The sequence below is a fragment of the Kogia breviceps genome, chromosome 11 (genome assembly GCF_026419965.1).
Source record: "Kogia breviceps isolate mKogBre1 chromosome 11, mKogBre1 haplotype 1, whole genome shotgun sequence".
Lineage (NCBI taxonomy): Eukaryota > Metazoa > Chordata > Mammalia > Artiodactyla > Physeteridae > Kogia > Kogia breviceps.
The window spans coordinates 2218543-2229981 of record NC_081320.1 but is presented as its reverse complement, the minus strand read 5'-3'; the positions used below and the strand labels follow the sequence as shown (position 1 = coordinate 2229981).

Genomic DNA, 11439 nt, shown 5'->3' with positions numbered 1-11439 from the left:
GGGAGGCCGGGGCGCACGGCGCCGAGGGGAGCGGGGCAGGTAGGCGCGAGACCCGGCGGCCTGAGCGGGGATCCGGCACAGCATCCTCAGTCCTTCCCGGGCCGAGGCCTCCCCCCTCTGGATGCCGCGGCCCCTCCCTGGGCGGCTGGACCTCGCTTGCCCCCCGTTCGCGGTCCCTGGCGGCCCCCGCCCCCGGACCCCCCGTGGGTTCGGAGGAGCCGCGGCCGGAGAGAGGGGCGCGCTGGCTTGGCGCGGACGCTTGGCCCGGGACCTGAAGGCACAGCGCCCGCCCGGTGGGGCCCGCCCCGGCAGGGACCTCCCGCCCCGTACCCCTGTGCGCGGTCCCCCGCGCCTGACCCTCCCGCGCAGCGGCAGCCAAGGCGCCCGCATCTCCCTCCCGCGCACGCTGTGCAGCCATGGCCGCCTCCTCCGCGCGGCCCGCCGGCGTGCTCACGCCGGCGCTGGCGCTGCTCCTGCCGCTGTGCGTGGGCCCAGGTAAGGGGGCGATGCCAGGGCGCCGGGAGAGGCGCGGTGAGGGCGTGGGGGCTAGGCGCCCATCCTGAGCCCGGGCAAGGGCCAAGGTTTGACAGGGGCCCCTGGGTTCTGCCCTGGCGCGGTGGGAAGTGGCGTGCGTGGGTCAAGGGCAGGGGCTCGGATGTGCGCGGCAGGCTTGGAAAAGGAGGCGGAGAGGCCTCGGGCTGAACGCGAATTGCCGGGCGCAGCGGGCGCTGCAGGCGGGTGGTGCGCCCTGGGCTGAGCGGAGCCGAAGAGCCCTCCCCAGAGTGCCTACCGGGAGTTCCCTTCCCGGCGCTTTGGCTCTCGGTCAAGTTCCAGGTCTGCAGGGCTGCGAGCAGGCCTCACCTCCCAGCTGGGGAACGGCTTAACTTTCTCGACTTCTTGGAGCCCTCCGTGAATGGGCCGAAATTCCCGGTGCCGTGCCCCACGGAATGCGCGCGTTCACACACACGCCGTAAATGCGGCGGGTTCGGGGTGTGGACCTTTGAACCCTGGGGAGCCCACATCCCCACCGCAGAAGGGCGACCTGAAATCAGAGGTTTGGCCCTGACAGTGCAGCCTCCCCTCCTACCGTCCTTCCCGGCGCATGCCGGCAAGGGGCGCCGTTGAGCCTCGGGGCTCTGAGAGGCAGGGCTCATGACCCCAGGTCTACGGGCGAAGGCGGGAGGTGACTTGCCCAGCACCCCGAGGCTGGTGCATCTTCCACCGCAAAGCAGGCGCACGGTGGGCTGGAAAGGCAGGACCCCCTGGTGCTCGGCTTCCGCGCTTTGGATGTTCAGCGCAAGTAGGGAACGCCCAACACCGGGCGGGGGCCCTGGGAGCGGGGGTGGGGGGAGGGTGACGGCTGTTCTAATTTAGGACCCCATGGGGGGCCAGTCCATCACTCCCCATCACGTGCTTGACCACCTCCCTCTTTGTTCCTCCCATTTTAAGAAGCACATCTGAATACAGCAAGTGGGCGTCGGCTGTAAGCTAGTCCTTTTCAGAACTTGTATTTTATTTCGTTTATACCGAGAATGCAGGGATAGGAATCCGTTAAAATGTTATCATCGGCTTCCCTGGTGGCGCAGTGGTTGAGAGTCCGCCTGCCGATGCGGGGGACGCGGGTTCGTGCCCCGGTCCGGGAGGATCCCACGTGCCGCGGAGCGGCTGGGCCCGTGAGCCATGGCCGCTGCGCCTGCGCGTCTGGAGCTTGTGCTCCGCGACGGGAGAGGCCGCAGCGGTGAGAGGCCTGCGTACCGCGCAAAAAAAAAAAAAAAAAAAAAAAAAAATTTATCATCATTGAGCTGGAATGGGAAAGTTCTTAGGACACCAAAATCGTTTTGTAGAGTGTAGAAACACTTTTAGATCTGAATAAAAACAACAATAAATGGTACAAATAATGCCTGAGTTTAAGACAATCAGGGCAAGTCACAAAACGGGGCTGAGCTTTCAGAGCACTAAACCCCATTCCTTGGCTTGTGGTGGAGCAGCTCCACTTCTGCCTCCGTCTTCCCACGGCTGCCTTCCCTGTGGCCTCACCTCCTCTTATAAGGACACCACCGGTCACTGGATTTAGAGCCCACCCTAAACCCAACACCATATCACCTCGAGATCCTTAACTCATTACGTCTGCAAAGATGCTGTTTCCAGATAAGTTCACATTCGGAAGTTCTGGGTGGGTATGAATTTGGGGGGACACTAGTTGATCGACTTTACCATGAAAAGTTAAGTCTGCAGGCAGGTGCATATGACAGGTGGCTGCCCAAATATTATGACAGAAGGGCTCAGAGGACAACGTCACTTTTCCTAGAGAACAGCTCAGATGGCCTCAAGTAGCTCCAAGTGCCCTGCTCGGCCATGGTCCTTGTCACTAGTCTGAGCCACAGGCAGCCTGAATTGCTTTTTCTGCACAACAGGAAATGCAACAAGCATTAAATAATGTAATACTACCAAGTTGCTAAAGCAACATAGGGGTATGAAGTGATTTTTTTCCAATGTGGATTTTTGCATGTGAGAAATTTAAGGGCGCAGTGCAACCCTGAAATGATTTCCATTTTCCTTCCTTTAGGTGGCATAAGTGGAAGCAACCTCAAGCCGATGCTTCAGAAAGGGGAAGGTAAATATAGCCCACGCAGATAAGGGTTGCGTTCTTAACCAGGTTGCAGCGAAACAGCGATGTTGATGTGCTCGCTTGAGGCTTGTGTTTGGAAAATCAAAAGCGTTTGCTCCTTAGAAGGGTAGCAGATCTGAAGGGCTCGCCCTGTGAGGATGTGGTGCGGTATTTCATCAGGTAAATGTTATTCTCGGTTAATGCTTTCCTGACAGCTGTCAGTGCGGACTCGGAAGTAAAAGGAACAGAGCTGTAGTGGTAACTGAAGGCTGTTTATTTTAGAATCGTGATACCCCTTAGAGCACGTACCTGAATTGAGCGCACACGCAGGCTCAGTTCTGGGGCAGCACAGAGCGGTATTGTGGGCCTCCTTCGTATTCCACTAGCTCTTGGCGGGGGGTTAAACAGAAAGACCGGCTCGTTACTGACACCTGTTGTGAAGAACAGGCCCCAGGTAGATACGGTAACGCAGCAAAATGTCGTAGAGAGAGGACTGTCCGGGAGCCGCACAGGTGAGTTCTGGGCCCACTGGCATCAGTTCGATCGCTGTGTGGCCTTGTGAAAGCCATCCTGCCGCAGAACTTGCGTCTTCACCTGGAAATTAGCAAGTTATCTATCTCTTAGAACGAAGACGACATTTCTTTTTTTTTCCGCATCTTTATTGGAATATAATTTCTTTACAATGGTGCGTTAGTTTCTGCCGTATAGCAAAGTGAAGCAGCTCTGCATATACATACATCCCCATATCTCCTCCCAAGGCTACATTTCTGAGGTGAACTTTTAACTAGTTATTCTTTCCCCTGGATTAACGGGGGCTCCAGGAGGCTGAAGTCCGCTCCCTAATGGGGGGTGCCAGCGCTTATGCACCTGCTTCCCAGGTGGCCCCGCAGGGACAGCCCCCCACACACACACCTGTTGAGCACACAGGGCCCCTCTCGGGGGAGGGGCTCCTGGGGGGGCTCCCAGCATCTTCCCCCGCTCTTCCAGCCGCTCCCAAGGCCCCGGTCCACCCCCGACCTCCCAGGCCCCTCAGATGGCCCCTCCCGGTGCTGGAAAGCCATCTCCCGGGGACACCAGGGGTGATGGGGGCCCTGGCTGGGCCACCTGCCTAAGGGGGACTGGAGAGCAAACGGCCGAGACGGTCATGACTCCTCCGTGTACACCCTCAGCTTCTATTCAGCTCAAGCCAGAAACACATATTGAGCACCTGCTGTGTACAGAACAGAGTAACAGGCCCTGAGGGAAACGCACAGGTGAACAGGAGGTGAGAACACAAATGTGCTGATATTTATCCACGTGACCAAGGGACACAAGGGCATTTGACTTCCTTTTCCTGCGCAGCCTCCATAACGGGAGGCGGGCCCATCCGTCCCGTGTTGCAGACGAGGGCACAGAGGCTCGGGGCCGGCCCAGCGGCCCGGCACTTCCCCGAGCACATCTGCCAAAGCGGGGCCTTTTCTGCAGCTGAGCCCACGATGGAAAGGCGTCCGGGAAAGCCGTGGGAAAGCGAGGGTCACCCCCATCAAGGGACAGGTCGAAGCGTCCACGGTCACACCGCAGCCTGACTTGAGGACTTGCCGTACCGCTGAGCTCGCTGGCCGGCCTGCTCAGCTCCTTCTCCCCTGGCCCCCTAAGCGATCCCAGCACGCTCGTGTCTGTGCCGACAAGACACACGCGTCCAGCGGCCCTGGACACCGGATGGCTTCCCCACGGCAGAGCCCAGGGGGAGCGCCAGCCCCCGCCCAGGGCCGGGGGTCTGGGCCCGGTGAGGGGCTGCAGAGGAGGAGCTCAGATCGGTTCCCGCCGCGGGCCTGTTACGTGGCCGTGCCTGGACAGGAGGCCTCGCTACCCCGGGGCCCGGGACGGACGGCGGGAGGCCTGCAGGAAGGAATTGCCACTTCAGGCCGGCTCCTGCCAGGTGGGGGCGGGGAGGGAGATGGAGAAGAGCAATTCACCCCAGTGAGGAAAGAAATCATTCTCTGTACTTCGGGGTGGGGAACCCCTCGTTTCAGCCCCTGCTCCCCCTACGACCCCGGTGGCCGTCCCGGAGAGCAGAGCCAAGGAGTTCCTAGCAGCACTTCCCGTACTTGGGCTTCGACGAGGCGGTGGGTGTTCTGGCTGGAGCCTGGCTTCCCGCCGGGCAGGATGGGGGTGGGAGGGCTGCTTGGGGGAAACGGGCACAGAGAATTAAGTTCTGTTATTTGCCCTGAAGTCAGAGCCCCAATTCTGTGCCAAGAGCTGCCAGGCATTGGACCACACGACCACCAGGCTTAAGGGTATTAGCTGGAATTTTCCACCCCACTATGCCCAAATGGGAACCTCCCCCGTCAGGTTTTGGAAGCAGAGTTCCAGAGACGCCCCCGCCCAAAGTGGCTGGGACTTAAATTCATCGAGAATCTGGTTTTCTTAGGGTCTCTTTTAATGTATCTGGTCATAACTCACCACCTCCTGAAACATTTTCAACTCTGCTTCAAAAAAATGTCAGAAACAGCAAGATTGATCAATGCAAAGACCCATGAGGATAATGGAAAGAGATGCAAAGCGACTTTTAAAGAGAGACGGGTCTTTGCAGATGTTTTTGGGAAAATCTGTCAATGCATTTGCAGGAAGTACGGTTCAGTTCATTTGTCCAGGTAGCACGAGTGGACATATTCACCAAATTAAGGAAAAAGCCTGCTTATCATCACCGACTCCCAGCCGGGGACCAGGTACAGGTCAGCCAGCGGCGGAGTTAAGGCGTGAGATTCTGCTGCCCCGGAGCGAGTCTGCAGGGTGATGGACAGGGCTGTGCTGAGTGAGCCCTGATGTGGAGAGCACAGCTCACGGCCCCAGCAAGGGAGTGGACGGAGGGAGGCATCTCCCACGGGGGCAGCTGGAAGGGCTTTTCCAAACGGGCTCATGGCTCATATTGTGAATGGAGGGTGTATACAAAATACTGCAAGAGGCGAACAAAATTAAACTCTTCAGAAACATCATTTTTAATGGCTGCATAGCATGCAGTCCTGTAGCTGTATAATTTCCTTCCCAGTCCTAACCATTGGATATACCAGTTGTCCCCTAATTATCTTTTTGCTACTCAAATATAATTTTTTTGCTGTGCAAATCACTAAGCACTTATAGCCAAGCTGTGCCACACGGGTCTCATACTTACATGAATTACCTAACATTTACAACAACCCAAAAGGCAGGTACTGGTATTTGCATCTTCGTGTGTCGTTTTCTCCTTACCTAGTATCACTTTGTCCAGTGCAGTTACTGGGCCAAAAGATAGAATCACACATCAGGGTCGTTAAGTACCAGCAAATTTCATCTCCCCATAAGTCGTGCGTGAGAGCCCCCACTATTCTCAGGTCTTCAGCAGCATCTGGTATTGCCACTGAAAGAATTTTAAAACAAATGAACTTACTTCTTTGATAGATGAAAATGCCATATCATATTTTAGTAATTTGCATTTCCTTGATTATCTGTATTTGCAGTTCAAGAAAACGGGTGTTAAAGAGTTTGACATGGGGAAATGGCTAAAATAATGACTGGTGACAAAACCAGAATAAAAATGGGTATCAAGTAAGAGTATAATAACTAAATACGATGCATAGAAGAGACTAGAAGGAAATGCATCCAAATGTCAGTAGTGGTTGCCTTTGGCAATGGAAATGTCTCCCTTTTTCTTTGTCTCCCTCTCATATACACATTTGTTAAATGTGTCTGCATGATTTCTGTATTCATAACATATTTTTAAAATTATTTGGAAAAAAAATATGTTAAGCCAAAACCTCAAACAAGATTATAAAATGAGAAAAACCGAGGAACGAGACTACTTCTCTACGGGAAAAACTGCAGTATTGTGAGACAAGCAAGCTGTTTCCTTTTCAAGGCAGGAACTGGGGGAGGGTCCGAGGAGGCTGGAGCCCCAGGCCGAGTGAGTAGACGGGGATGAGGGTTGAATGGTGCCCACGTAGTAAGTGTTTGTGGCCTGAATCACTGCATCCAGGCCTGTCTGAGCAACACAGCAGGTGTGAGAGTGTCCCCACCAGACGAGTCCAAATTCCCTGCCCCGAGGCTGCGATGTGGTTTCACGCACCACGTTTATGAAGCCCGCAGCCTGTGCACCAGCCCAGGTGGGACGGGGAGGGGGCTCAGCGTCTGGGGACAGGCCCAGCTGTTACTGTGTTGGGCAGATGTCCATTGTCTTTACTGAAAAAGAGAAAAATGTTGAAGTCTGGGGTATATTTAGAACTCACAGGCAGACGTGTTCAAGGGTCGGGCTGTGTACTCCTCTGGGGGAAAAAGTTTTCAGCAGTGCCCTCCATCTGGTTAGTATTGACCAGGGATGCTGTAGCCAGAAGTCATTCTTTTTTAAAAACGATTATTTATTGTTTTCTATTGAAGTAGAGTTGGTTTACAATGTTGTGTTAGTTTCAGGTGTACAGCAAAGTGATTCAGTTACACATACATTCTTTTTCAGATTTTTTTCCATTATAAGTTATTACAAGATATGGAATATAATTCCTCCCTGTGCTGTACAGTAGGTCCTTGTGGCAGGAGTTATTCTTAGCAGGGGTTGTTCATTGCTGAAGAAAAATCCCAGAGAAACAGCGTCAGTAAGATGTGCTCTGGGAAACGGTGTCCTTAAGTTCACCCCCTGGGCTTCCCTGGTGGCGCAGTGGTTGAGAATCCGCCTGCCGATGTAGGAGACACGGGTTCGTGCCCTGGTCCGGGAAGATCCCACATGCCGCGGAGCAACTAAGCCCATGAGCCATGGCCGCTAGGCCTGCGCGTCCAGAGCCTGTGCTCCGCAACGGGAGAGGCCACAACAGTGAGAGGCCCGCGTACCACACAACAACAACAACAACAAAAAAAGTTCATCCCCTCTCATCCTCTTTTCCTCCATACATTTGAGGATGACATCACCTATTGGCTAAACAGAGGGCGGAATGGACACGACTACTACGATTACCACCGGCGCCACGACGATGAGGACGCTGCGATCGGTCCCCGGAGCCCCCATGGCTTCAGGCACGGAGCCAGCGTCAACTACCACGACTACTGACCATTATTACTCAGCCGGGCTCGGGGCCGCGGGCTCCGCAGGACGCCCGGGCTGTGTCTGCTGCGCCTGGTCTCGGCTCATCTTTCCTACCCGCTTTCTGTGGCCACAAAGGAAGAGTTAAAGCAAAGAACGTAAATGCCTTTCGAGATTTCATGCAAGTACCTAACAATGCATTTCATTTAAAAATAGAAATAAAAGCATTTTGTTAAAAAGTCTCAGAGTTCATTCGGATGAAACTTGAGCTGGCGAGAGTTTTCCTTCCCTGCATGTTTCTGAGGCTGAAGCAGCTTCTCAGAGGCACCTCCCCTCTGCTATCTGAAGTGTTACCCCTCCAAGAATTCCCACCACCCCAGGCCTTGGGACCGAGCAGGGGTCTAAAGTGTATTAGAATTCAGTCCACGCTAAATGCCAAATTAAAAATTTAAAAACAGCAAGAAAATTTAGCTGGAAATTATTTAAGGTCACAGAACACAGTTTGGAGGATCAAGCATCCACATGGGTTTGCAAATTTGCTGTTCCACATCCCGAGCCAGAGGTGGACCTGTTTTAATATTGTCAGGCAGGAACAAAAGGGTAATAGAAAAAACACTGAAGTTTGGTTGATTTCAGAGCCTCACTTGTCTTAAAAAATTAAACCTTGTCTAATGGGTTCAAGAAAGATTTAAGGGCTTCCCTGGTGGCACAGTGGTTGAGAGTCCGCCTGCCAATGCAGGGGACACGGGTTCGTGCCCCGGTCCGGGAAGATCCCACATGCCGTGCAGCGGCTGGGCCCGTGAGCCATGGCAACTGAGCATGCGCTCCGCAACGGGAGAGGCCACAACGGTGAGAGGCCCGCATACCGCAAAAAAAAAAAAAAAAAAAAAGAAAGAAAGAAAAAAACAAAAATTTAAGAATATACATTGCATCATGTTTAAACAGTCTGAGTGAATGAAAGAGAAAAGTGTCCTGGGGGGTGGGTAGAGGAAGGGGAGGAAAGTGGGGAGGTGACACCTGCAGAGGAGAGGGGCCCTCAGAATGGTTCTTGAACTCGTGTGGGTCACAGACCCTCTGACAGCCTGATGGAAGCTTTCTCAGAAAAATGATACGTGATTTTGCATATAGTCTCTGAAACACATCCTCATTCGCAAGCTGCAGATGATAAACCCCCGGGTTTGGTGGGAAGTACCTGCCAGCATCAGGAGAGCAGTGTTTGTGGACAATCCTTTGGAATCCTTACAACTTTTAAAACTTTGTGGTAAAATGTACACAACATAAAATCCATCATTTTAAGCATTTTTAGATGTATAGTTCAGTGGGTCTGTAAACATCTGTTCATGTGCCCACGTTCATTTCTTTTGGGGATATACCCAGAAGTGGAATTATTAGATCATATGGTAACTCTGCTTAATTTTTCGAGGAATCACCACACGTTTTCCACATCGGTGCTACTACTTTACATTTTAATATAACAGAGTTGTAACAGGGAAGAATATTTTGTATTCTCTTACAAGTTAATCACTAAAGGGATGTTGCCTATAAGCTTAAATTCCACACAATGACCCATCTCGGACCCCTGCCTCGGAGAGATTAAGGTAAATGAACATTCAGCCAAAATACCTGGGTTTAGCTCCCAGGAAACCTCCTGAGCAGGCCCAGCTGTGAATGACTGCAGGAGGGAGAAATCAACACCTCCCCTCCGGAGGCTGCCGGGAAACAGGAAGTGCTTGGCTCTAGTCCCGCCCCTTTTAGTATAAAAGGAGCCTGCATTCTGACTCAGCAAGTCGGTTCTTTGGGCCTCTAGCCCGCCATCTTGCTCTGCTGGCTTCCCAGATAAAGTCGCTCATCTTTGCCCCAGCAACTCGCCTCTCAACTTATTAGCCTGTGGTGTGGCGAGCAGTACAAGCTTGGACTTGGTAACACATTCTGATGAAGCCACCCAGGAGCCTTGGTGCCCGTGGCCTGCCAGCCCTGGTTGGGGAATTCTGGGGTGAGAGCCTAGCAGCTGCCGGGACCCCCCGTCCTGAGGACCTGCCCTTCAGAGTTCCCTGAAGCAGCCCCGGCCGCCCCGGCACTTGGCAGCGGAAGGAAGGAATCGACGTTTGGGACCCGACGGGCTCCGGACGGTAGGGTAAGTGGCTCCGGTGTGTTCAGCCGGGAACTTTATTCCTCTCCGTTTGGGGTTTTTCTCTGGAATAAGCCAGTTTGTTTCGTATTGGAGCGGGGTGTACCCTGTTGGAGAGAGGAAAGAGTTGTTGGACTTTTACTTTTGGATTTGTGAACTGGTTCGTTTGCTTCTCTGAAGGCTAGCACTTGTATGTGCTGTTTGTGTTTTATCTTGAATTTCTGTCTCCAAAAATGGGGAATGTTTACTACCAACTAAAGATTCTAAACAATATTCATCGCTCCCGTTCAGTAGGGAATAGCCAGGGCGGTCTTTGTCCCTTTTCCCACAAGACTGTGGGATGGACGTTGACAGTGGGTAATTGTAATCGGGAAGAACCTCTGTGTCCTGTTACCAGTTAATCACTAAAGCGATGCTGCCTATAAGCTGATATTCTCCGTAACGGCCCATCTCTGGGACCTCTGCCTCTCAGGTAATCAACGTTCAGTTACAATACCTGGGTTTAGCTCCCAGGAAACCTCCTGAGCAGACCCACCTGTGAATGACTGTGGGAGGGAGGAATTAACACCTCCCCTCCGGAGGCTGCCGGGAACCAGGAAGTGCTTGGCTCTAGTCCCGCCCCTTTTAGTATAAAAGGAGCCTGAATTCTGACTCAGCAAGATGGTTCTTTGGGGCACGAGCCCACCGTGTTCTGGGTTTGGGGGCTCTCTGAAGGAAGTCGTTATTCTTTGCCCAACAACTCGTCTCTTGATTATTGGCCTGTCCTGTGGCGAGCGGTATGAGCTTGGGTAACAGAGTTACATTAAAACTTTTGTTTCTTTTTCTTAACTACTCTGGGGCTGGGGCAAACCCCAGTGCAATGTTGAGGGGGAGGCGGGGTGGGCGTGATGGAAAGGACGTCTTCACTCTATTCCTCATCTTAAATGTTGCCGTGCTTCTCCATAAAGCATGTTTGCTGGATGTTCTCGGTCGATGTCTTTTGTGAAGTTAAGGAAATTACTATTATTTTTAAAATATGCTAAGAAAAATTTTAAATGTCATATATGGATACTGAATTCTAGTTTCTTTATCTGTTGCGATTAACATATCCTTTTAAATCTGGTAATTAACAATTCTAGTAATACATTTTAATATTAATCTCATTCCTGGAATAAAAACTAACTTGATCATGATTTCTTTTTCATTGTTGGATCTGGTTGGATAATATTTGTTCAGAATTTTTGCATCCGTGTCCATGAGGAAGATTGGGCTGTAGTTTTCTTTCCCGTTCCGTTTTGGTCAGTTTGGGTGTCCAGTTTATGCTGGCTTCTTAAAATGAATTGTTTACTAGTTCTTCATGTAAGAATGAAATTATCTGTTTCCTGAATGTTTGGGAGCATTCTGATAAAGCCATTTGCATGTGGTGTTTTCTTCATGGTAAAATTTTTGACCATTGAATCCATTTCTTTTACAGGTAAAGGATTATTCTGGCTTCGTTTCTCTCCTTGAATCTATTTTGCTAAATTCTATCTTTCTCAATAGTCATCAATTATATGAAAATTTGAAGTGTGTTGAGAGTTGGTCTTAGTATCTTCTTTTTTTCTCTGTAACATCTTTGGTTATGTTTATTTCACTCCGTTTCATTTGTGCCTTTAAAAAAATGAATCTTGTCTTTTCAAACATGTAGTTTTTGCCTTGTTG

The 11439-nt window shown here is 51.8% G+C and overlaps 1 protein-coding gene across 1 annotated transcript; it reads left to right on the top strand.

The window, feature by feature from the left end:
• The first annotated feature begins 416 nt into the window (after nucleotides 1-416).
• On the top strand, nucleotides 417-7739 carry ECRG4 (ECRG4 augurin precursor). Its single transcript, XM_067008283.1, has 5 exons — nucleotides 417-495; nucleotides 2567-2614; nucleotides 4621-4713; nucleotides 5215-5375; nucleotides 7509-7739. Exons 1-5 carry the CDS (start codon nucleotides 417-419, stop codon nucleotides 7656-7658), a joined length of 531 nt encoding a protein of 176 aa, XP_066864384.1. The 3' UTR covers nucleotides 7659-7739.
• Nucleotides 7740-11439: the final 3700 nt, after the last annotated feature.